This window comes from Protomyctophum parallelum, assembly GCF_964188405.1.
Source record: "Protomyctophum parallelum genome assembly, chromosome: 10".
Lineage (NCBI taxonomy): Eukaryota > Metazoa > Chordata > Actinopteri > Myctophiformes > Myctophidae > Protomyctophum > Protomyctophum parallelum.
This window is the reverse complement of record NC_139704.1, coordinates 24571446-24598868: the sequence shown is the minus strand read 5'-3', so window position 1 is coordinate 24598868 and position 27423 is coordinate 24571446. Positions and strand designations below refer to the sequence as shown.

The following is a 27423-nucleotide window of genomic DNA, read 5'->3' as shown; positions in this document are numbered from 1 at the left end:
GCAAATGTACTTTTAGTCCACTACATTTGGACAAAATATTCTATCAATATAACCAGAAATGTTAACTTGCAAATATTATTGTAACAGTAAAGAAAAGGATATTTATTATAAAACGATTTTTATTATGTTCCACAACACTTGACACATTTTTATAATAATAAAAGCACATCTGGTCTTGCATAAAATAGCCTCTCTAAAAAATATACAACCAATGGACTTTTTTTTTTCAATTTTGTGTATGGGCCTAAGGCACAGTGTGAAGTTTGTGAACTCCAAACACAACTGATCTAGCAGCATTTTCAAATAAACTAGCAGTTTTCTGGAATGATGGGCCCAAGTGCTTGACAAGCTAGTTCAGTGCAAGCAGTTGAGGAAAAGTAAACGGAACAAAAATAAGTGAGTGCTAGTGAGATGAACCATATACTAAGTATATTCACTTAGCAGTGAGGAATTTCACTGTTGTTGGCAATGGTTAAGGTCTGGTCTTTCACCAAGACAATGTCAAACCATCCCTTATAAGCCGTCTTCTTCTTCTCCACCATCTCCTCCGTCAGCTCACCCTCCTGAGTTCGCTCACCCTCCTGAGTTCAATACAAACGGGAGAAGAATAAACTAAGTTCATGGGTAATAAGGACTAATGTTAAATGTAAACATGACCATCAAAATGTATAGTATGTTACCTCTAAATAAGTTAGAGTAATGTGAAGGGTAATAGTTTAATAAGGAGCCCGTTGTGGGAGGACTTCACGGCCGAAATGGTGACAGCCAACCAGATTAGTCTGGAACCAGGCTATAACCAACCAGAGCCCAGTATTCAAATATGGGGAGAGACATGGGGAAAAATCGAACACTGAGAGGGACGAGACTAATATACTACGAGAGGCTAATGTACTGTATACCCATCCTCTCATCTACTAGTACTTACTTATGTTAACAGTGTTTAACCAAACCCTATTTTATACTGAACTGTACAGCATTGTTGCATGTTGCAAATAGCTGATCCGCAAGCTCACATGTGATGTGATGCATTGTGTGCTTGTACAATCGTCTATATAAACTATTTTTGAACACTGTAAAACCTTCGCATATACAGTAATGACATGCCCAAATTAGGGATGCCAGGTTGGAAGTGGCATTGGTGATGCCATTGGTGATGAATCAGTTGATGTGTAAACCTTGTAACTGCAGAAGCCAATCTTGAGGATGCTCTGATTGCCCTCAATGCCTTCAGCCATGGTGACATCTCCTTCAGAGTCTCCCAGTAGGAGCATGTTGTGGCGTCCTTGTGTTTCTACTGCTTCCTTCAGTTTCCCCAAAGACTCCTCTGAGGTGAGCAGATCAGCCAGCTTCTTGTTGAAGATGTGTATCAGTGGCCCTTTGAAAGCCTTCAACACGTTCTGGAGGGGTCCATGCATGGAGGTTAGGATAGGAATGTGTTAACGTACAAATACAGCACACAATGCACCATCATCTCACTCAAAACTCACTTTGTCATCAAACTCCATGTAATTGGAGACAACGCTGACGTTTTCTTTGAAGACCTCATACTTTCGAATGACGAGCTCCAGGATATCTCCTAATCCGGCAGAGAATATCGTCAGCGGGATGCCATTCTCATGCAGGTCATCGAAGAAGACCTCGTAGCCATCCCTGTGGAAATAAGTCATCATCACTGGAGTTAAAAACGAGGATAATGAGTCTGGAAGTACATCATAAAATGGGTGCACACTTCGTCCATTTGTGCTTAACATGCATGGGCTCCTACAATGTTAGATCTGGCACACTGGACTAAAGAAAGATTGTCCAAAAGATTCCTGGACATAGATCCATCATGTAACAACCACTGTCGGGAGTCCACAGCCTCCTATGTGCACGTTCTGGACAATTGGACCAAGGTATTTGGTGTTTGCATGTCTTAAAAAATATATTTGAAAAAGATGATAATATATACTTTTAGGATATCTTTTGCTTTTACAAAAACTCATGACTTGTGGTCTTACCTCAGCGCGGCATCAGATTCGTCCACCGCTTTCATAAGATCCTGTTGAACAAGTTCCTGTTGAACAATTAGAGCAAAGGTTCCTCTCCACCTGTGAGATGCAAAGCAGACAGCATCCAAGTTGAAGGGTAGCCAGAGGACACACTAATGGCAATACAAAGGCTTGCACAGAGATGTCTGTCCATCCAACTCACCAATCCACCATGTCGTTCATCTTAGCGTCTATCTTGATGTTCAGATTAAGCTCTATGGGGAGGTATTTATCTACCAGCTTGTCCGACTGAGGGAGAATGGACAATACAATATGTGACTGGCTATTATGCATCTAGAAGATACACAGCAATGTTTACCCCAATTGGCATCAGTGAGGATCTTGCGGATGAGGTTTCCTGGCACCATTTTATCATAAGCAGGGTTGTGCACTGTGACCAGTGGTGTCGTGCTCGTTGCACGGGGTAACATGGTGTGGTACCGGAAAAAATGCACATGCATGCGTACAATGCTAGAATGCGGCCCCCTAGATTCAAGACGCACCAAGTTCCCTAAATCATATGGCTACTTTGCTTAACAACAGTCCGTTTTTGCTTTGATTATTACACCGACTTTCCACCCAGACTCTTCAAACTAATATCTATCTATAAATTCAACATCCTGGTGTAGGCTAGCACATGTCTAGACTAGAGACTTCTGCAGGGTTGGTTTCAAGAAATTCCAGGAATCTCTATTGCTACATACTGTATATATGTCTGTCTGTCTGTCTGTCTGTCTGTCTGTCTGTCCTACAAATCTCTCAAATGTAAAGTTGTTCAGACAAGCAGTTCTCCAGAACCAAAGTACCTGTGCTTTTAGATCATCAGCGATATAGTCGCTCTTAAGCAGAATTCCTGAAAGTAAAACACACAAGCAACATCAAAATCACAAATAAAATAAAATAATTATAATAATAAATAATACATATTTCATATTTATAAAAGATTACATTCGGATGTAATTAGACTATTAATTGTAAAACTACATTTACAACTTACTATGACAGCTGGGACTTCCATATTTTGTGAGGGTATTGTCGAAATCAGAGATCACCTTGGACAAATATAAATCACATGAATTAGGACATTGTCAGTGTACTGCAGGCACAGTATTGCCAACAAGGGAAACAACCCAGATATACAAATAGTATCCAATGGGGGTCTGTAGCCGAATGCATATCAAACTGGGGGTCCTTCATGGTTATAAATAATAGAGAGGTATGGAGTTGCTCACCCACATATTAGAGCTATAAATAAGGGGGTCCTTTAGGCGCGATTCATACTCCTATTTTAGAGCCGAATAAAAGTCGGTTCGGCTCTGTAGAGCCTACAATGTGAGGTCATTTGAGGTTCGGGGGGGTCGGGTACCGTCCTAAAGTTACCTCTTCGGTGCTACTGAAAATTTCTGACGAGCCGAAATCATTTCGGCACTACAGCACCGAAACAGCGGTAAAATAGGAGTATGAATCGGCCCTTAGGCTTGAACCTTGAAATGTAAAAGGTTGAGAATCACAGGCAGCATTAGACAATGTACCTGTATGGTCTTGGAACCTTCGAGCTGCATCTTTTTAAGGATGTCCTCTACTCTCTCAGGATCCTCCATGAGCACATTGTCTTTGCTCTTCAACACTCCCATCAGTTCCTTGATATCCATCTAACAACACACAGACATGGTGCCACGCGCGTGCGTGGGGGAGATTGATTGAAGTGTATTAACAGTTTGCAGAATGGGCACATTTCACATGAAAGCACAACTCAATACAAAGACTGTTACTGTGGACGACACACTGATAAAGCATTACACTTGTTTACAACAGGGTAACCTAACCTTAACCCATGTCTAACCAATGACTAGTCTAAACTAAGTATGCACACCCAGGGTCCACCATTTTCAATTCATCAGAACATTTAGACGTACTAATATACACTTCTATATGAAAAACAAAAAGGCAAAAGAAACATATTATAACGTTTAGAACCCTGAGCTGGAGTCAAACCCCGGCCTCCAACTCGGTAGACAAGGCAAGCAACAAGCCGCGCCAAGAGAACTAGCTCCCTTGGAGGAGCAAGTTACGGCCGGGTCTTTCGTAGGGTCGTTACAATATACAGTAAGGGGTAAAGGGGGTGGGGGGGGATTCAGATTTTACGTGGGCCAGTTTCGAATTGCAGCCGTCCGTAGGTGCCCTTTGAGAGCGGTTTTGAAGGAGTCAAGGGATTTGCATGTCTTAATGGCTGTTTGTAGGGCGTTCCACATATTGGTGGCATAGGAGCGAAATTAATTTAGTCCCTTGTTTGTGCCGAATCTGGTTTGTTGAACTCCCTCTGGTGTAGTGGGTGTGAATTTCGATGACATTAAGGAAGTATTTTGACAGGTACATGATGGGTATCATGGTGCATGGTGTAGCGAATCTTGTGGACCAGTCACCAGACCCATTACAAGATGCTGTACGTCAATCCTAAACCATTCCAGTCTGTAAAAGTGGGCAGGGGTGAGGTGGGTTCAGGGAGTGAGGCCAAGTAGTAGCCTGACCAGTTTGTTTTGGGAAGTCTGGAGCCTTGTTTTAAGGGCCTTTGTGGTGCTGTGACTGTTGTACCACTACCAAGAGGTGCATGCATAGTCAAAGAAACCTTGTACAAGGGCTCAAGTTAGGGTCTTCAAGGTGTTTTTGTTGACCAGTGAGGAGATCCTGTAGGAATCTTGTTCTTTGGTTGACTTTTTTTTATTACGTTGGTGGCCATTTTATCACCATAAAGATTTGCCTATAATGTTAGTGTGGGATTTTGCAAAAGCCACTTCACCACTTTTGAACTTATATCTTCATATAATTGGTCCTCACTAATGTTCATGATCAAATACCACAATTCTTTCTACTCGGTCTGTGTCTCATAGGAGGGCTGTGGGCAGATCAGAAACCCTGTCCACCTCTGTGATTTTTTAAACAAGATTTATTTTAAAACATATTTAGATTTGTATCATCGTGAGAACGATGGCATTATCGCATTGCAACATTTCACGAATAGTAAAGCCTGCAGTTTCTATTAGCTTGAATTCACCATCTATGATGTCACTGGTGGACGGTTTCTGAACTGCCCACAGCCCTCCTATGCTATGAGACACAGACCGAGTAGATTTTGTTTTTTAAGTTTTTTATCATGAACATTAGTGAGGAGTGAGACCAATTATTTGAAAGCAGGTTGAAAAGTGGTCCTTTAAGTTAGTTAGTCTTATAAGTCCTGCTGAAACTTTCAGGGACACACAATATGAACAAAATGTACTACAGATGTACATCGAGACATACAATGCATTTTAACGTGCACGGTAATGTCTCAAAACAGATTCAGAAGCCAGCAATTCAAATGAGAAAATAATACATGGTGCTAAAATAGCTGAAGTTCGTTCGTATAATGCCCATCCAATCCCCCCCCCCCCCCCCCCCCCCCCCCACCCTAATTCTCATCCTACTCCCTCTAACGTCTCCTAACAGATCCCTAAGGGGGTCTGAACTTCTGAAGCCCATCACACACCTTCTGCTGCGGTGCGACGCGTTGCCGCGCGGCGCCGCCTGGAAAATAGAACTGGTTCTATCGGCGCGCCAGGCGACGCGGCGGACGGAGCCGGTGTGCGATAGGTTCGTTGAAAAAGAATGGAGGCGGCTGTGTCCGGCGGACGCAGCCGGTGTGTGGTGGGCACGTGCCTCGGGAGCATGGCTCCCGAAGCTTCTAGTGGTGGGAACTTTCGTTCTTTTCAGTGAACGGATCGGTCGTTTGTTCGTTCACTAAAATGATTCGTTCATTTCGGTCCTGTACTATAGGATCCGTACGGACCATACTCTATGGCACCGTTGGCACGGACACTCGAACGAGTTGTTCAATCATTGGCCGAGCCAGGCCGATCGTCCTTCCAGGCTATGGGATTTTCTCTGGGAGGGATGGGGTCTAATCTCCTCTTGTGCGGCTGAGAGTAGCCATTTTTTTCCCTGCGGTCTATGGTAGTAGCATAGTAGCACTGTCAATTAGCATCGGAAATCTCAGTTACAATGAAACTGAATGGAGGTGTTTTTTTTAAGGGTAACTGTTCCGAGGGGAAATATATAATTTATATCCACAAATAAAATATCATTGATTAACTCCATTTCTCTACCCTCCATCCCTTTAGTTTCCATGTTTTTTTTTTTATTAAACGCCGCCGACGGCCCGTCGTGGGCCATCACCCCTGCTGTCGTATTCATAACCATGCCCTTCCTTCCCGTTTTCAATAAATGGTTAAATGTTTCCATTGGTGGTGTGGTCCTTGATAGTGAATAATAATTGCCGGTGGTTTGGTTTCCCAGATTGCGTGCAGGGTGGTAACGTTACACTACAATCGTATCGTTAGCTAAACAAGCTAGCATGCTGCACCAGCATGGCTTTGAAGAGAGGAGTGTCCGCACACAGGTTTGCTCCAAGGTATTAAGACACAACATTTCGGCCGTGAACGGCCTTCATCAGGTGATGCACCCATGGCTTTGCCATTCATTAAAAAGAACACACACATGTAAGTTACTCTTACCTTGAATTTGCTGGTTGTCACTCTGGTTTCACTGTGTGTTCACTGTACTTTCCGTTCTCCGTTGTGACAAAGCCACTATACATGTGTGTCCGGGGGGCAACCCGTATAGCTCAACCCACTACACATGGTTCCTATACCTATCCTATCATGTAGAGATCATTGTCTCCACCAGGCCGAAGGCATGTGGGGAGAGTATGTTTTGCACTCCGTCCGTCCGCGTGTCCGTCCGTCCGTTTGTGTGTGTGTCCGTGTGTCCGTGAACAGCTAATCTCGGCCACCGTTAACCCGGTCGATGCCATATTTTGCACACACACTCCCTGGATGCCAACCATGAACCTCTGCCCCAAACTTTCCAGAACGGCCTGTTATAGCGCCACCAGGAGGCCGCTTTGTGCAAAACAAGTTTTTCGATGCCATATTTTGCACACACACTCCCTGGATGCCAACCATGAACCTCTGCCCCAAACTTTCCAGAACGGCCTGTTATAGCGCCACCAGGAGGCCGCTTTGTGCAAAACAAGTTTTTGCACAGTACACCTACAGATTTTGTCCAAACATCACGCAAATTGGTACACAGTCTCTCTAGAGCCATTCAACGAAACGGGTCTTTCAGATTTATCAGACTCCATCCTGATTGGTTAAGATTGGCTTCCAAAGTTCACAGGAGTGCTCAGTTTCAAACAAAATGCTGCAAATCATGAACACATCGCGTGATTTCCGTGAAATTGTGCACCCACATTCCCACTAGGCCGAGGACGAAATGCCACATGAACAATTTCAACTCAGCCTCAAGGTGGCGCTATAACTGGCCGAAAAGTGTTTTTACCTCTAACTGCACGGATCTGTGGATAACCTGGTGGAGACCTGTGCCCGGAAGGGCACTTTTTCTAGTTAACGTCTGTTTTTTAACTTCATCATTATTAATTTCATACAAACACACTCTAAGTTGTCTCATCTTTTACATTTGACGTTCATCAAAAACAGATCATAATTTTTTTTATTCATACCATTTTTACTGCAAATTATGACAATAGCATTTAGAACATCCAATAAGACAATTATCAGACTGTCACATGCAATGCAAAATATATATAGCTTATTCCATTTAATATTAAACTGCAGTGCTGTGTAAGCCTGCCAAAAAACTAGAGGAAATTAATATAATTTCTGACTTCCTCTAAAATAATAATAAAGGCAGCTGTGCACAGTAAAGTGCCCCGCTAAATGCATTTAACCCGAAACCTAAGCGTTAGCCAATAGCCTCAGCTATATACCTCGTTGCATCTCGGTGTGCCGCGGTGTAAACCAGAGCTACAAACTCACATCGCATCACAAATGTGACACGCTATGAGCTTGTATATCTGCTTTTTAATTCGGCATGAATTGTGCAAACTTATGCTGTGCAATGCAGTGCTTAGAAGTGCAGTGTTTAGAAGACCCTCTCATTCTGACTTAAAAGTAACACGGATAATTACAACTTGAAATATTAAATCACAGGAATTCATGCCCGGCGCCACGGGGGTGCCTGAGGGGGCATAGCACCCTCAGTTGCAAAATGTGCACCCTCAGTTTATGTTCTATGTAAAGTTATGAAAATATCAAAAATAACAAAAATATATTCAGAATATTATAATTGTTATAGAGATAACAATAACAGTGTCAAAACACGCAGTTTTACCCAGTAATATTATATAGCCAAAGCCAGCCTATCAATTGCTCGTTGTCGTTGCAGCGCAGCTCCAGTCTAATTCCACAATTTACAATCACCTGCCTGCGCAGCCTGTTATTCAGCAGTCAGCAGTGGCACCGTGACCACGGACAGTTTAGTGATTTGAATTTTGACCCTATAGTTTCACCTCGTCCTGACTCCTGTTGTGTTTTGTTGTGGAAAATAAAAGCGTGCAAAACAAATTAAAACAAAGTGATTCAAAGACCGAAGATCTGCCCTCTCCTGGCTCTAGCTGAACTCCACCTCGTTAAGCCTAAGCTTGCCACCACACCACACACCCGCCGCCAGTTGATTTGGGGCAGGCTGGCCAGCACAATAGATAACCTACAAGGACATATGAATTTATATACACGGCTATATTAATTTAGCCGATCATCAAAGCTCTCCGCGCTCGTATAGCGCATTGACTGTCTGTCTGTCTGTCTGTCTGTCTGTCTGTGTCTCAATGACTCGCCTTAGGCGGATAATATAGACTACAAGTAGGCTACTTTATTAAAGTAAAGTAAAAGAGTGAGTTATCGCATTGCGTTCTATGTGCATGCAGATAGACAGATAGGGGGGGGGGGGGCAGTTCTATAGGCAAGGGCAGAATGTGTTAGCTAGAGACGCAGAGGCAGAGACATATTTATTTAAAATCATCCTGGCACGTAGGCCTATAGACAACGGCGTCAACGAGCGCAAGAGCCGAAGCACCCGCTGGCAAAATAATAAGCCAATAATAATAAGTTGCGGGGCGGGTGCCTTAAAATATATAGGCTACTCTAAGGTGGGCACCCACTGTCGTTATAGGAACCTTCTGCCCTTGCCTATAGAGCCAATGAACGGAGCGCATTTATCTCTCTCTCTCTCTCTCTCTCTCTTTTTCGATAATAATAACTTATGCTAATTATTACTGAACCATTTTAGATGTTTATATTTCACCAACAGGCATGATATGCATTTATAGGCATAATAGGCCTGCAGTGGCCACCGGCCGGCGCAGTACGGCGCAATCACAGCTCAGTCCATTTTAATATCATAGCGCAATTCCATGTTTATATACATCTGCTGGTGGGGGGTGCTGCTATATGTTGATTGCCCATTTGTATAACACATTATATAATATAGGTGCTTGTATGGTGCGTGTATATATAATAGGCCTACATTTAAATGACCACATTTAACACACACACACACACACACACACACACACACACACACACACACAAGAGCCCTGCACGGGCCTAAAATATAGGGGCCCGTGGAGTTAAGGCCCGTTGGTACAGTCCAGAAACGTCCCGGGCCCGGCCCGGAAGCCTGACATATTTTTATTTAATATTTCAAGCATACGTGCCGCTGCCGCGGTCGCTCTATTGGTGCACGGACGCAGCAGCAGCAGCTACTCACTCACAGCTACACTATATTGCTCTGATAAACCTGCACATTAAGGAACAAGAAGTCAATAACACACAGACGTCACACTAAAAAGTAGCCTACTTAAATATAATTTTATACAGTAGCTGCTGCACGTGCACTGTCAATCAGCGCAACGCGTTGTGAGCTTGCAGATCGGCTATCGCGGACTCACGCTGCATTATAAAACCCAGACGGACAATAATAAGAACACTTACGTTATGTTACGTTTCTGCAATGTACAAATCCAACTTTGTTTAGTGTGGTAATAAATAATAATGCTCCCACAGTATTTAATGTTTTTAGAGCCGTACCCTATAGGCTACTTATACTTAGTACTCGGTGTGTGTGTGTGTGTGTGTGTGTGTGTGTGTGTGTGTGTGTGTGTGTGTGTGTGTATGTGCACACATGTGTCACACATGATGTGTGCGCTACAGTATATATGTTATAGCTCTAGAGACGCAGAGACAGAGACATATTTATTTAAAATCATCCTGGCACGTAGGCCTATAGACAACGGCGTCAACTCCGCGGGTGCGCAAGAGCCGAAGCACCCGCTGGCAAAATAATAAGCCAATAATAATAAGTTTCGGGGCGGGTGCCTTAAAATATATAGGCTACTCTAAGGTGGGCACCCACTGTCGTTATAGGAACCTTCTGCCCTTGCCTATAGAACTGCCCCCCCCCCCCTATCTGTCTATCTGCATGCACATAGAACGCAATGCGAGAACTCACTCTTTTACTTTACTTTAATAAAGTAGCCTACTTGTAGTCTATATTATCCGCCTAAGGCGAGTCATTGAGACACAGACAGACAGACAGACAGACAGACAGACAGACAGACAGACAGACAGACAGACAATGCGCGGTGAGCTTTGATGATCGGCTAAATGAATATAGCCGTGTATATAAATTAATATGTCCTTGTAGGTTATCTATTGTGTTGGCCAGTTGGCCACAGACGCGGGTCGGGCCATCCCGTATGTAGGAAGGCCGCCCGGGGAGCTGGTAGATCTGCTATTTTCGGTGGGCAAAAGAAGTGACAGCTCTGGAACGCAGGGTCGCCTGGGGACGGCGAAGGGCTCCACGGAACCGGACCGGCAAGGTGCACGCGGTGGTGCCAGGCCCGGGCGCGTGGGCCGATCCCCGGGCACGATGTAAAAAGGCCTGCTGCCCTGCAGGTTCTCCACGGGGAAAGGCAGCATGCACCCTTTCGACGTATTAATACGGCACGGCGAGTTGTAATACGCCGACGAAAAATACACCGCCGAGGCGGATTATTATCAAACAGCCGCGACCTCAGCCGCGACCTCGGCAAGAGGCCGATAGAATCCGCCTAAATGCTTAAAGGTAATTATTGTAATTATTGTAGGTAATTATTGTTCTTTTTTCCGCCCCTACCAGTGGTTCATGAATATATTATCAGAATTCGGTAATAAAAGACGTACTCCAAAATTCTCCTTTTATTGTTGATACCTTTGCACCTTGGTCGGCAGCTCAGCACTACTGGTGTGCTCCGTTCCAGCCTGTTTTGTTATACAAAAAGGTACAACACCTTTTGGTGTGAAAGAAAAGCTGTTGATTTCTCTCCAAAGTGAGAGAACGGGAGAACAGAACATTGGAAACATATTTACTATGTACCACCCATATATTCAATTAAACCGAGATAATTTATGGTCTGGCATTCACAAAGTGTCTCAGACAGTAGGCCTACTGTGCTGATAATATCATTTTACTAGAACAATGGATGTTACCATGAATATCGCCACAACTGGCAAGCTGATTCTAGATCAGCACTCGAGACTCTAAAATGCCTAAGACACAGGCTGTGGTATATGTCAGGAGGAAGTACGAGTGTGACTGGTGTAATAGTATAGTACTGTACGTATTTGTTTTGTGACTGAAAATCCAACCTATGGGGTATTCAACCACATTTTCTCATTACTGTATAGTGAATTACAACGATACTACTCACATTCATTGCATTCTGTGCATCTCAGTCCAACAGCAATTCCAATCAACCAGCTTCGATCTACATGAAATGGCTTGTTGCAGTAATCAAATATATTCAGATAGAAAATATAGTTACTTTATAGTTTATAGTTTATATAATCATTGTAATAAATGTAGTAATTGGGCTTGTATAGACTATCCAGAATATATATTTTGGGTGGGTGATGGCAAATTTAACAAATCACACCTGGACTGAGTCAGTCTAATTACACTCAATCGTGACGTGCACCCACCCTCCAATCACTTTTACACTGGTAATATACAAGTGAGAGGCTATGTTGGGAGAAAACATTATCTCAATCCATCTTTTATAGGAGCCTAAGGGAAGGAAACACTGGTCTGAATATTTTCCTTGTGCAGTGATTTACTGACTTATTGACTGTGGACACTGCTCTAACCAGCACCGAAAAGTATAGTACTGTTGCACAAGGGCCAATCACTATTATTCATCTAGTCTTACTATGGCATGTTTGGAGAGTGGCTACTCAATGCTTAGTGCTTACGATGGGACATTCCAACATGTTTACCACAAAGTAACTGTAACTTTATCACATCTTGACACAGAATCTAAGAAAAACACCAAATCTATATTAGGCAAAGGCCTAACATAGCTGATCTATAAACTTGATAGATTTTTGGCCAATTCGCGCCTATTATGATAAGAAATCCCCAGAAAAGGGGACACTAGGGTTGATTCATTTAGTACCCAGTGCATGTACAGTATATAAGTAACCAGAGGTGATAATGTTAGTCTTTGCTTTGGTTGCCACTCTGACATGGTGGCATGATCCATAACCATTTGTTATCTCTCCAAACATTCCTTGGCAGGCCTCTATTGTGTAAATACACAGTAATACCGTATGACTAATATCTTTGCTATAGACTACCTGGTCTCTGTCTATGTTGGTCTGTGTGTGTGTGTGTGTGTGTGTGTGTGTGTGTGTGTGTGTGTGTGTGGGAGAGATATCTTGGCACTTTGGTTGACGAGGGCAGGGTGAAGATGGGGATAAACAGCCTCTTGGTGTTGGCTAGATGGTTAACCAAGTTTTCTTTTTTTTACCATGCCAGTGGAGAAGACAGTCTGGGGCTTCTGGGGTTGTCTGTGGCCTGGGTCTCGTTGAGGGCTCTCTGCACAACACATACGGTACATTTTATTATTATTATTTATTGTAGCCAATTATGTTTTACCCCCATTTTCTCCCCAATTTACTCCTTATGCCAGGCTACTGTTTTGCTCTGAATAAATGTATCAAATAAAAGCCTTAATCGTTCTGATGAAGCAATATGATAGGCCGAGTGTCAGTGTTGTGTTATTTGCTATAACATCACGGCAAGAGTTTGTTAGCAATGTATATAGTTATTTATATAGCTGAATTATCTCAAACCTTGATATTTCAGTGTTTAATTCACAATTAATTTATTATACGAAAAAGTATAAAACTTATGTGAGGTGGTAGTTTTGTGGCCTACTGGCAGTAAACAGAAGACATTTGTCAGTGACTGCTCCAAATGTTTACAAGATTAGCTTAAGTTAAGTACATTTATTTACATACATACATACAAACATACATATATACATTTAAATCCACTATTACTATTGGTACCGAAAAGGTGAAGACTGAAGCCGAGGCTTATATTGCCTACCCTTTTTAGAACAAAAACAGACATTGATTTCACAAAAAAACTGAAAACATCAGACCATTGATTTCGGAGGAAGAGTCTAAGCCGGGCTTAGATTTTGCCTACACTTTGCTCTAGACACACAGACAGACAGACAGTAAGACAGACAGACAGACAACCGATCCTCTTATAGTTGGCTAGGCTCGTAGCCATCTAGATTGCTCGGCTGCATCTTGTGCCTGCAGTAATAGCTGTGATGGCATTTACCACCCCCCTATTGCTTAAATAATTAGGTAATTTCAATATTAATATTAAGTCTAATTATGAAACACTTGCTTTTGTCAATCAACATCATCAATCAATCCAATCCAAACCACATCATTGTATTTTGCTCACCTCAAATTTAGACATAAACTCGGCAAAGATGCCAAAGAAGGTCTCTGTGCTGGTGACTTTGCTGTCCTCGCCGAAGTAGGAGGCCACCTTGGAGAATTCGTCCATGGCCCGGGTCTGTAGAGACCCCTGCAGAGACTGGACGGCAGGGTGGCTGTTTTCTAGGAAACTCTGCCACAGTAGGGGTCAAGGGTCAAACATCAATGTTGTAGTCATGGAGGGAAGTTAAAAAAACGGATCAAACCTCCCTAAACCATGCACCATAGCACCATAGCATTATACATATTTCAACCTGATAGTAGCAACTTTGTTGTAAAAAAATGTGCTTTATAAATATTGGATTGGAGCCATGATGAGGGCTAGTTTGGGCGGAAGGATACACTCATGACAGATGTGAAGTGGTCCTCAGGTTTGGCAGGTATCTTCAGACAAGCTGCTCTGATGTCCTCGACGGTGGACTGAATGTCACTCGGCTCTGCAGTAATGGCTTTCTGGTTCACTGGATGAAACGGTCATAGTTTACAAACATGCTTTAATCCGTCGCTAAATTTATAGCAGCTCCGCTGCTATAAATCGCTGGGCGCTATGATTTAATGTATTAAATAACCCCGGGCGTTCGGGGTGTTAACACCAACATACTAAATGAGACAACATACTACACACAACCATTATGTAGGTTATTACCTTATTTGACCATTATTATCTAAATACATTTTTATCCCAAGAATTTGCAACCCATTTTTTCACCCAGTGTCAATTATCTAACGTAATCCTGGGCACTACACTTCCTCTGCCAACCTGGGGGGGGGCAGCGGACTGACCTCATGCTTCCTTCTATGCATGACGAGTCCAAGCTGCTTCTTTTCACCTGACGGGGGGGGGGGGGGGGGGTTTCCCCAGCCGGACGTAGCACGTGGAAGGAACACGTTATTCTGACCAGTTCCTTTCCCCTCCATCAGGCGCCCTGGCTGGCCAGGGGGAGGCAGTTTAGAGACCAGGATTACTGCATGTTTTTTGTGAGAGGACACGGGGAGAACATGCAAACTCCACACAGAAAGGCCCTTTCGCCAACCCCAACTCGGGTATGGGCACTGATGGAGGAGAGAACACCCCCCCAGCACCCATGTGGGAATCGAACCCAGGACCTTCTAGCTGTGAGGCGGCAGCACTACCGACTGTGCCACCGTGTCCAATATATTATTAATATAATAATATATGTCACCCATTCTTGAGATAAGGGACAAAACTTTTTTCAAACTAGATTTTTTTTTTTTTTAAGATACATTCAAATCAAATAGATGTATTTGTAGACACAGGTCTCAACTACCAATCTTGAGAAGGAACAGGTTTTTCTCATAACATTTCTTTCTAAAATGGGACATTTATGCACTTAATACCTGATTCATGTCAACTCCGTCAGACACACTAAAATCCCTTTTAATTGAATTTGATAATTTCAACAATAATACTAGAAAAAGTGCCCTTCTGGGCACAGGTCTCCACCAGGATAGGAATGTAGGACATTGCAGCTTGCCTTCATCTGGTGGTTGGATAAAAGGGCAACAAAAGTAAATAAAAACACTTTTCGGCCAGTTATAGCGCCACCTTGAGGCTGAGTTGAAATTGTTCATGTGGCATTTCTTCCTCGGCCTAGTGGGAATGTGCGTGCACAATTTGACGGAAATCACGCGATGTGTTCATGATTTGCAGCATTTTGTTTGAAACTGAGCACTCCTGTGAACTTTGGAAGCCAATCTTAACCAATCAGGATGGAGTCTGAGAAATCTGAAAGACCGGTTTCGTTGAATGGCTCTAGAGAGACTGTGTACCAATTTGCGCGATGTTTGGACAAAATCTGTAGGTGTACTGTGCAAAAACTTGTTTTGCACAAAGCGGCCTCCTGGTGGCGCTATAACAGGCCGTTCAGTGTGTGTGCAAAATTTGGCATCGACCGGGTTAACGGTGGCCGAGATTAGCTGCTCACGGACACACACACACACACACACGGACGGACGGACACACGGACACACGGACGGACGGAGTGCAAAACATACTCTCCCCCCATGCCTTCGGCCTGGTGGAGACAATAATGAACCTTGATATGGAAATGGTGGAAAACTACTGCTACTGTATATACAGTACGATACCAAACTTTTGTGCAAGCGAAGGGCTCTCTGAACGTGTCTTTCCCCCCCCCCCTCTCCTTTGCATGTCCCCAGACTTATATTCATCTAAATCCATATCTTTCAGTTTAAGATTTATACAAACAGATGATAGCCGCACATGGCGCATGTCGACATTTTATCTCCTGAGCTTATGACTCCATTTAGCTTTCCGAGGGCTCTCCGCTACTGAGCCAGCACAGCAATCATAAAGTGAGGGGCCAATTAGGATGTTGACGGATTGATTTTGGAAGATGAATTTGGGGAAGTAAAAAGGTTGACATAGCTGCACGCGTTCTCTTTTCACTGTGAGCGTGCACGTGTGTGTGTGTGTGCGTGCGTGCGTGTGGCTCCCAATTAAGTGAGAAGAGACATGTCTCTCTCTCTCGCTCTCTCTCTCCGCAGGATCAGGGTGTCTCTCTGACAGATGAGTCGCTAATGAGTGCAAATCTCACTGAATCCTCAAGAAACGTTGATGAATTGAATCACGATCCCCGCGTTCATTTGTTCTGCTCACAGACGAGGCCCCGCGACGCGTTCATCTAGTCAACAAATAGCAAATGACTCGACAGGTTCATCATTCAGCCTGTACGTATGCCACGTCTGATTTTAGAACGTTTATACTTGGCAGTTTTGTGTGTGTGTGTGTGTGTGTGTGTGTGTGTGTGTGTGTGTGTGTGTGTGTGTGTGTGTGTGTGTGTGTGTGATGTGGTACGAGGCCTGGGGTTATACTGGTTGGCTTGCATTGTTTTTATTTGCATGTCCCACGCTTCAGAATCCTGAGTGGTAATTTAACTACCCAGTTAAGGACATTAACCCTGCATGGAGTCCATATCTTGGGATTTACTTTACTTACTTACTAAAAAAGTAGTGGTGGAAAAAGTATTACATTTGAACTACTCTGTTACAAGTAAAAAAACGGAATTAAACATTTACTTGAGTAAAAGTACTGGTATAGGTCTACTTGCCAGCCCATAGAGCCCCATTGTGAACCCGGACACCAAGGTTTTATGTTAGAAATGTTGAGTATGGGTCCCCAGCAGTTAGAAACTGCAGGATGCTAACTTGATATGAGCCATTGCAGGCCATTGAGGCATTTTCATAATTGGCATAATATGTGATACCATTAACAACCTATAGAAAATATTAAAAATGTCATCATTCTTTATGTAGCATGTGATGTGTCAAACTAGGGCGTTTTCATGATGCTGAATCCATTCCAAGCATTTTTGCAAAAAAAAAAAACACTCATTGGGCTAAAAACGGCCATTGCCGTCATCACAAATGTGATGATGTCAGCACATTTGGGCACAAGTGGCTATGGCCGTTTTAGCCCAAAGAGGCAAAACTAATGCTTCGAATGGATCCAGCATGATTAAAACCACATGTCACATGCTACATAAAGCATGATGACATTTTGAATATGTTGCCTTCTATACAGTAGGTAGTTAATGGTGTGTATGGTCACATATTATGCCAATTATGAAACTTGCTAAACATATGCAAGTTAGCATCTGGCAGTTTCTACATGCTGGGGACCCATACTCAACATTTCTAACATAAAACGTTGGTGTACTCAACATGCCTGGGTTCACATTCTGGACAAGTGGACTATATCCAAATGTACTTTTACTACTTAGTAGTAGAAAGTACTCATTATGCAGAATATCCCATTTCACAAGACATCTTTTGAAAACATCAGATCTACAAGCTCACAATGTGTCGCCTCGCAACACATTGTGAGCTTGTAGATCATCCTCTATCCTCAGAGGTTGTTTGAAATGGCCAAACGACAAAGCCTATTCACTGGTAGCCAGGTTTCTGAACTGTCCACAGCTCTCCTCTGAGACGCAGAACGAGTAGACAGAAATTGTGCCTTCTTATAATAAGCATTATTGAGGACCAATTATATGAAGACAGTTTGAAAACAGCTGACGAGGTCCTTTAAGTGCTCTAGCTTATACGTACAATTCTCACTCTCAGAGTTAAATTTTACGGTGTACATTATATCGTTATATATCTGAACTCTAGCATCCCTATTCCCGCTGGGCAAACATGAAACGGGGGGAAAAAGCAGATCTACAAGCTTGGCAGGTCTGCTACTTTCAGTGAAGACATTATAGGTGAAAACAGGAGGGGGCCTAGCATAGAGCCCTGGGGGACTATAGGGTTTTAAGTGGTTAAACCGTGGTACGGGTAACGGGGGGGGATGTAATGCCAGACATATGTTAAGTCCTCGGGCTTCAATCTGCCTGCATGCCTCCCTAATATTTCTAAGACAAATTAAGGAGCCTACAGTATCTCTCTCATTATCTCACTCCAAACACTCACCATATGTATCCCTATTATTAGACAGGCAACAGAAGACGTCCTATTTTCAAAGCTAAATTACCAAGTTTAACCTTAATTGGTTAGAAGCGTTGCTTAGTGGATGGCATTAAAAAGCCAGCTAGGCTCGGGGAGAGCTGGAGAATCCGACAGATGGCTTAGTCTTATGACTTGTATTAACACCTTCGACGTTTAATGAACTGCTAATTGCTTTTCTAATACATAATGGGACCATCGAAATACGAGCAGTAATGCAAACAGATTAGCATGTGTAGGGAAACAGATAAACACACACACACACACACACACGCTGTCACTGTTCAATGTCACCTTTAAGTACCTTCAAAAACAACACAGCGAGCTGAGTACAAAAAAGAAAATGGACGACGTGTCATTTGAGAGGAATTATAGAGTTTTCTGTTGAACTGAATGAAAGTTTAAACGACCACAAACATTGTACCACTTTCAACCTGCCATCTCTATTTTAGGCAATGATAATACTACTAACTCTACTACTACCACTACTACTACCAGTAAGACGCCTGAGGGCGAGAAGCGACCTCGCCTGGGTGACAGCAGACTGCTGGGCGAGCGCTGGCGCTTTGGAATGGGGGGTCAGATCAACATATCCGCCTGGGTGACAGTAGACTGCTGGGCAAGTGCTGGCGCTTTGGCATGGGGGGTACGATCTTAATTTTCGGGCCTGTTGAGAACTCTAGTTTTCACCGGCTGCCGGGCGCGGATGCACTAATAGCTTTGCTTGCACACAAAAAAATGGCTGGATCAAAATAACCCATCTTGGGTTATTTTTAACCCCCCTCCTGGGTTACAAAGGGACCTATTCAACCCCTGGGTTATTTTGACGCAACAAAATGGGTTATTAATTTTGACCCATAACTTGGGTTATAAAAATAACCCATTGAAAGGGTCAACATAACCCAACTTCCAAGTTATTTTGACCCATAATTTGTGTTATAAAAATAACCCATTCAGAGGGTCAGCATAACCCAACTTCCAAGTTATTTTGACCCATAATGTCGGTTATGAATTAAGCATTATTGGTTCAATCAATCAATCAATCCCAACTCTGTGACCCAACAATAAGGTTACTCTCAGAAAAAATAACCCAGAAATTTAACAACCCATGAATTGGGTCCCTATATCCCAGGAATTGGTTATGGCTGTGATGGGTTACATAAATAAACCAAGTGTTTTTACTGTGTATAGTTGCCTGCAAGAGGCATGGAAAGTGGAAACTCTTTGTTGAATTGTTGGAGAAACCATCAACAGACAACAACAAACCTTTTCCAACAGATACTATATATATGAATGGGAAAAGGGGAGAGAGACTGACCAAACAAACAGACATTTACATTCATGGTTTTGCTAACAAATCACATAAAACAACATATCACCAAATAATACCATAACAAAACACTAAACACAATGACCCATAACATAACTCCAGTACACATTCTAATATTCAAATAATAACACATATAAGAACAATAACACACAGTCCTTGGCACCCCAGTGTATGCTGGGAAATGGACTTCCTCTAACCACTCCCATGGGGTGTGACCTATCCGACCCAACAATGGGGTTACCCTCAGAAAAATAACCCAGAAATCTTAACCCACTTTAAAAACCCACGAATTGGGTCCCTATAACCCAGGAAATGGTTATGGCTCTGGAAAGATAACCCAGAAATATAACTCAACGCAAGTAACACAGGAATTGAGTTACAGAAATAAATGGACAGGTATCAGTCAAAAGGGAGACATCGAAGAGGAAGGATGGGTGGGGAGGATCAACATCTGGAATATCAGAACAGGAACAGGAATGTCTGTATGTCAGCTCCATACAGTATATGGAGATCTAAGGGTTTGAGGTCAGATGTAGAGTTGCTGGCCAATATTGATGACATCAGGGATCTCCATACTGTATATGGGCTTAATACTGATGACATCTGATGTCATGTAATGTCACATGCTCGATCCCTGATGATGTCATGTGCTCCATCGCTGATGATGTCATGATGTCACATGCTCTCTCACCCCGACCAACCCACACACACACTGACGGGAAATGCACGATTCCATAGTTAACTGTGACCTTCGGTCGCAACTACTACTACTACTACTAATAATAATAATAATAGACCAAACACAGCTCATGCCATTGCGTGCACGGCCACGGCGTCAAAAAACAGACCGTTGAATGAGCATACGGTGCAATCTGGACAACATGGAAAAGTGAAAGTGAAGTTGGTGAAGAATATGTGAAAGCCCTGGGGGGTGGGGCAGTGGTAAAGTCAGCATGGTGGGGCAGTGGTAAAGCCAGCATGGTGGGGCAGTGGTAAAGCCAGCATGGTGGGGCAGTGGTAAAGCCAGCATGGTGGGGCAGTGGTAAAGCCAGCATGGTGGGGCAGTGGTAAAGCCAGCATGGTGGGGCAGTGGTAAAGCCAGCATGGTGGGGCAGTGCTAAAGTCAGCATGGCCACCACCACGGAAGTTGTGTGTTCGAATCTACCGGGGTGCATCCGGCTTTTTCGGGCATCAGGGGAACACAATTATTGGCCCGTGTTCGGGGGAGGGAAGCATGGTGCATTTATATAAATAATTGGCTACTCTAAATTAAAACAAAGAAATAAAATTACAAATATAAATGTATTCATCCACTGCCAGCGATTTCTTTATTTCTCTTTAAGTAGTATTTAGTTTAGTTTTAGTAGTATTAAGGCCAGCACCACCAGAATAGCTTCTTCCCTGTGAGAATCATGAACTCTAGACCTTGAACCTTTGAACTACTGATCTGTGAGATTACACATGAACCCTGCACTATGAACTGAACTGTGACACGTGAACTGTTTCTTTTTTAATGCTGTTGCCTGTTTCGTATTAATGCTGCTGCTGCTGCTTTTATAATGGGCATGTGCAATGTCAGTGGTTATGCAATTACGTTTTTACACTTTAGGCTTTATGTATGTCGTCTCTCATGGATTTTAGAGAGTCCTATTTTTTAATGGTGCTGCTAGCCACTCCAAGTACCAGCAATGTCTGTCCGTTAGTGTGTCTCCATGTATGTATGTCCGCTTCAGAACGGAAATACCACCACTGACCACTGACTATTGAGCAGCCTAATGCGCATTGACCACTGCAACTCACGCACGCGCGTCATTCTGTACTTGTATGGAATGACAATGAAACTCCTTGAACCTTGAAACTGCTTGAAGTAGTCACAGAATATTTATCTCCAGTTCGCCCGGTCATTGCTAAACAGAACACGGAGGCTTTCTCTGTGCTTCTGCAAAAGAAATAAAATGACACTGCGACCCGAATAAACAGGAAATGAACGGGGATTTTGTGATCTTGTGATATCCTGTTTCTCTGTGTGAGAGATGGAAATGGTTTCTCATATGTAGAAAAGAGCGCCATGCCAGCTAGCGGTAAACACTGGAAACACTGTTTTGACGTGTCACACGTCATTGGCAGTGAATGTGTTGATATAACACCCCCAAACACACAAGATCTACTAGTTATACTGTATTATTATTATACTAGCTCTGGCTAAAATAAAATTGTATTAATTAAAATAAGTGACGGACTGTAGCTACAATCTCTCCTAACTGACCTGACTTTACAACTGATTGTTAAACCTCTTGTTTCACTGGAATGGCTTCATCTGCCTGTTTTTAGCTGTGCTTGGATTACAGTGTGCATTGTACTTTAGCGAGGATAAGTCCACTCCTACCTTTTGGAGTTAGTAATTTATGAAATTAATTCCCTCTTTAAGGTCAATATACTTCTCTAATGAGTTGTCTCTTTTGATCATTACAGGTTAGGCTGTACCTTGATCCTCACTCCCTTTAATGGTTTCGGCGTCACAGCTATAGGCTCACAGCGCCCGTTTAGGTTTTTTTTTTCTCCATAATTCCAGCTCAAAGTTGATGCAAGTAATGCTTTGCATGCTTAAAATCCATTTCCATAACTAAGTGTAATTCCCCCCTCACTCAGTTTGTTCCTGTTTAATGAGGTGAAGGCTTGTTTGTATGCCTCCCAATGTCACCAGAAAAAGTCGCTCAAGCGGCGGTGTCAGAATTAAATCAAATTAGCGTTTGCTGCACTGCTGCCATTTCACATCAAACTGTAAAGTAAAAAACGTTTAGCCTTTTCTCTGTTGCATATAAAACTCTTCCCCCCTTTTTCCACCGAGCAGTGAATCCGTTCTTCCTTAAATGACGGGATGTGTGAATTACTTGCAGGCTATGTTTCTATGTCAGTCGTTCTTCGGTTTTTCAAAAATAGCAGACCTACAAGCTCGTAGCTTGCCACTCGGTGGCGCGCTATGAGCTTGTAGATCTGCTATTTTTGAATAGCTAAAGCATAGCATACTGTATACTGACACTGACAATTTTGAGTTGCCTTTGTTTATTATATGCCACTACATAAACATTGTACTTTTTACTTCACTATAATATTTAATGGCTTTATAGTTTCTATTATGTTTTACAAAGCATACATTAAACACGTATACACGGAACTGTCTCACCGCTGTGTGATATATATTGTGCTCAAGCTATTTTCGAAAAACATTGTACTCAAGCACATTTTACTCAACAAAGAAAATATAAAGTAGGCCTTTTACCCGAGTACTTCTTTGATAACTGAATGTCCCCTCTGGGATCAATAAAGGTCTATGCTCTATATGGTACATTACCTATTCTCTACGTCACTGTGTGATGTTTGGAACACAAAAATATATTGGTCGCGAGTACATCTCCTTTTCCCCCTTTTTTCCAACGTTTTCAAAGTTTAATCAAAAATATTTCATAATGGAAAAAAAAAAAATGAAAAAATAGAATAATTTCCACATATATAAAATTGAAAAAGTATAGTGACAATAGACAATTTACAAGCTCACCACGCAATAGATCCGCTATTTTCACAATTTTAGAAAATTGTCCTGGCCGGCAAACTCGTAATTTCTCTTTTTGGCTCTTGTGCTAAAAGGTTTGGTAACCACATCGTGATATTGCTATACGTTTACTTAAAATAAATCATTGCGATTATCTTCTTCCACCACGTTGACTTGTGGGCCTTGCAGGGCTCGTAGTGCTGGTGGCAGTGAGGAGGAAGAGGAGGAGAGAGGAAATGGCCAACACTGATTTATTCTGGCTGCTCTCTTGTCTGGTGCCATCAGAACAGCTCGCTGCATCCCATTCGCTCACATTATCTCCACTGCCTCCGCCGCAGCAGCCCAACGACTTTCCTACAGGGTCGTAAATGCCCCCCCAACACACACTCTCACACACACACACACACACACACACTTAATGACAGCCCAGAACAAACACACATGTTTCCCTCTTGCTGTACATACTGTACGTGCAGTACAGTACAGTACAGAGTACACCTTTTTACTGCCAATGAAGAGCGTGCCGTGATGTACCTGTAGCCTAGCGCGTAGCTTTGTGTTGGAAAGGTGAAAGGTGACACATCTGAGAACATCCTGTCGTCGCTGTCGAGTGGAAACCACCGTTCCTTTTTTATTATTATTCGAAAACATGTTATTAATATAGTGAAAATAGACGGCAATTGTCACTACGTTTTGCATCTTGTTTGATGAAATATAGCGGTATTAATTAACCGAATAAGACCTGACGTATGTTGCTATAGCCTCGGAAACCCAGACGTTTTTATTTCCAGGGAGGAAAAAAAAGTCTGGGATCGAGTCCACTTCAATTCGGCATAGAGTAGCGCAAACGTCGAACACTGCTGATTTCTGATCGTCTGCACCTTTGCTAAATTGACACACACCCGTACACAAACACACTCCTCTCTCTCTCTGTCGCTCTAATTAATTAGTCAGTCTCATGTCGTGCAGCTGCGTCTAGATTCTCCCATAGGCATGCTTTCTATGCCTATGCCATAGAAAGCATAGGTGGACCCCAGGCTACTATATGAGTGGTTTTCAGTGGTTCTTCGAATCAAAGTGCCCTTTTAGGGAATTTCAGACCCTGTGTCTCTGACATTCTCTGCATGTCCCTGGAATAGTGTGCTCGTTCTATGTAGGCCTGTCGCTGTTTTCAGTTTTTTTTGTTGTTGTTTTGTTTGTTTGTTTTCGAAGTGTATAAATAACCACCATACGATAATACAAACAGCGCCCACACATGTCCTCTATACACACAATCTGGACGGGAACGCCATGAGACAGACACACCATTAGGGGGACATTATGAATCAGATTAATTATTTTTGAAGCGCTGGTCATCCGAATCAAGTAGAGCAGCGCGGCCGTGAACACAATGGCCCAGCGAGCACACAAATGAGGTCCTTTTAGCCCCAAAACATTCCCATCCACCACGGACAGCCCCATCATGCAGGCATTCCACCCTGGCCTCCACCACGGACAGCCCCATTCCTCCTCCCTGGCCTCCACCACTTAGATTTCAGACTAAAAGAAGCCGGCCGCCTCGCCACTCGATTGGCTGATGAGACTAACGCAAGCGAGCGAGGTCATCAGATCAATTGTTGTGTAAAGTAAACAGCTAGCCAAACAAGTCGCTTTTCATTTGCCCCAATGGGGAGCATGCTTCGGCACACATTAAAATCAGCAGCGTCGATTTAACCGAGAAAATGTGAAAATTTACCCGTTGTCAAGGGTCCATTTTGGGTTCTTTCTTACCGGTGTGCGTTTGAGACCAAAACTAATGACCTCAATGACAATCTTTTGGCAGCAGCTGCACCGTGAGGTTCATGGCCTGGAGTCTGCATTGAGTTGCATTATTGTATCCTCCTCTGTCCTCAGTTATGAGGGAACGTAGCCAAACATTAAAGAGGACGAAAACCATGAAAAAAAATAGGATAACTACATCTTCTGTCAATTTTACATGTATTAGGTCATCGCTCTGACGCCTGGTCGTCATAATCAATCCAAGACTGAACTATAAACGTTACCACGTTTATTGTTTATTTGGATCCCCATTAGCTACTACCTTAGTAGAACACATAAAATACATTACGTAATATGAAAACATTTGACAGTAAAAGAAAAACGGTTCAAACTGGTTAAAAATTTGATTATATGGTATACAACAGGGGTCTGCAACCTTTTTGAAACAAAGTGGCACGTGTGCCATGTCAATGAATTTGTCAACGTTCATTTTAATGACACTACATTAAAAATTCCAACATAACGATTGTCCACGAATATAACCTTTTCCCTTCCGTTTAAAAATGTTGTCTCACGTTGTTATAATCATTAGACTAGACAATAACTTGACTATCTCCCAGACTCCGTCCCCAGTCATCAGAGTTCAGAGTTTGAATGAATGTAGAATGAGCAGGATGTAATTTGACTACGTTTTTACTTTTTTTAAATTCTTCACCAAAAATCCTCTCTCTCACACTTATGCCAGTGTGCCAGTGATCACCCTCCTTTGTGCCAATGTTGGCACCGGTATACCCTTGGTATAAAATCCTATTGAATGTCATTGCACGTCACACATGCAGACGTATGCCTGTGGATGCTATGCGTTTGGAAGGCCATGCATGTATTTGTATAGGAAGCCGTCAGCCAGTCATGCCAGCACAGTGCATCGGCCTCCCACAGAAGCCATGTCTTTGTAAAGCTGCTCCATGCTCTATTAATCCCCACTGCTCAAATGTATACATTAACTATAGGATAACAAAACCTGCACAGCAAGCCATTCTCTGTGCCATGAAATCAGGACATCATCATCGTTCTTTGAGACCAGACGTGAAAATTCAATCCCAAGCTTATAGCTCTGACATCCATACAGCATAATGCCCGATTCATACTTTACGTTATGCAGTATACGTCGTCACGCTCACGCCGGAATTAGCAGATCGCCACGCGGGGGTGAGCTTTGTGGATGTGTGCCCGCTTTTTTTGGTGGTGCGTGACACCATGGCGTGCAACTAAAGCACAAATCAGCCGCTATATAGAAGCCGTTAGACTCTCTCCGCCGCCGTCCGGGGGCGCAACGCTGCGCTGGCCCCGCGCGACGGCCTCCTGTCACGGAGACTAAGTAAACACTAATACGTGACCTAACATCCAGCACATTATTTATGAGGGCCTCACGAATGACTGAACATTGTTTTTGTGGTTTCTGAATAAGCCCCCCCTAATAGGACGGCGTGTTCAGACCTGCCCTTCAGAAAGCGGAGGGAGTGTGCATTGTTGTGCGATCGAATTGGAACTAGAGTAAATGAGTCTTTTAGCAGCCGCGGCTAATGTCTACAAAACGCAAGAGGGTTTAGGTGGGCGTTAAGGATGACATTAACGGAAGCGCAGAACCCAGGGCTGCTGATAAACCCTGAGGTCCTAACAAATGGGATTGAGTTTCTGGCTCATTTCCTGCCCCATAATCAAGGCTAGTAAGCCTTGATTGTGTCGCTGATTGAACACTCTTAATAGTTAGCTTGCATATACCTACATAATATATATACTGTATTATATACTGTGCATATACCTACATACAATATATATACTGTATTATATACTGTGCATATGTTTCTGTCCTTCTGCAGGAAACCTCTCTTTGTTTCTATCTCCGACGTTACCTTTTTCCATGTCTAATGTCTTTTCACCATTATCTTTGCTAGTCTTTCCATGTTTCCTCTCTCTCTCTCTCTCTCTCTCTCTCTCTATCTCCCCCCCCCCCCTTTTTCTCTCTCACCCTAATGGAAGTGGGGGGAATCGGCTAATTAAGGATGTAAATGGAACAGAGGAGTGACAAACAGCCTGCTCGTAATTCGCATCTAAATTGTCTCTTACCTCAGCGGAAAATTTATCACGGGACACAATGTCAACTTTTACATGAGGGCCGTCCCCCCCTGCCCCCCCCGCCCTGTCCCCCCTAGCTGTCCCCCAGCCGGTCTGCCTTTATTCTCACATTCATTACAAGGGTGGCGTTCCAATCATACAGACCCCTCTTATCCTCCATCCACCTTTAGCACGTCAGGCTGACCTACAGATACCGGAGAGGGGATAATCTGATGGGTTCCCCTCCAGTGGTCACTCTATAGCAGCTAGTGTATCTCCAGGCCAGAGGAGAGAGATCATCAAGTTGATCCCCACCTTGTTTACTTCTGTTATTTATTTGCATGCGCGTGTGCTTTCTTGCTTTCTTTGTGCACGCACAGACGTGAGTGTGTCCGTGTGTGCGTGTGTGCGTGCGTGCGT

General features: G+C 43.1%; 1 protein-coding gene across 1 annotated transcript; it reads right to left on the bottom strand.

Moving 5' to 3' along the window:
- Window positions 1-437: 437 nt before the first annotated feature.
- Window positions 438-3682, bottom strand: LOC310865751 (cytosolic 5'-nucleotidase 3-like; the record flags this gene model as incomplete). The annotated part of the gene is made up of 8 exons (XM_083774960.1): window positions 438-581; window positions 1176-1397; window positions 1488-1650; window positions 2001-2090; window positions 2194-2279; window positions 2837-2883; window positions 3028-3082; window positions 3563-3682. The coding sequence occupies 8 exons, from the start codon at window positions 3680-3682 to the stop codon at window positions 438-440; spliced, it is 927 nt and encodes a 308-aa protein (XP_083631086.1).
- Window positions 3683-27423: the final 23741 nt, after the last annotated feature.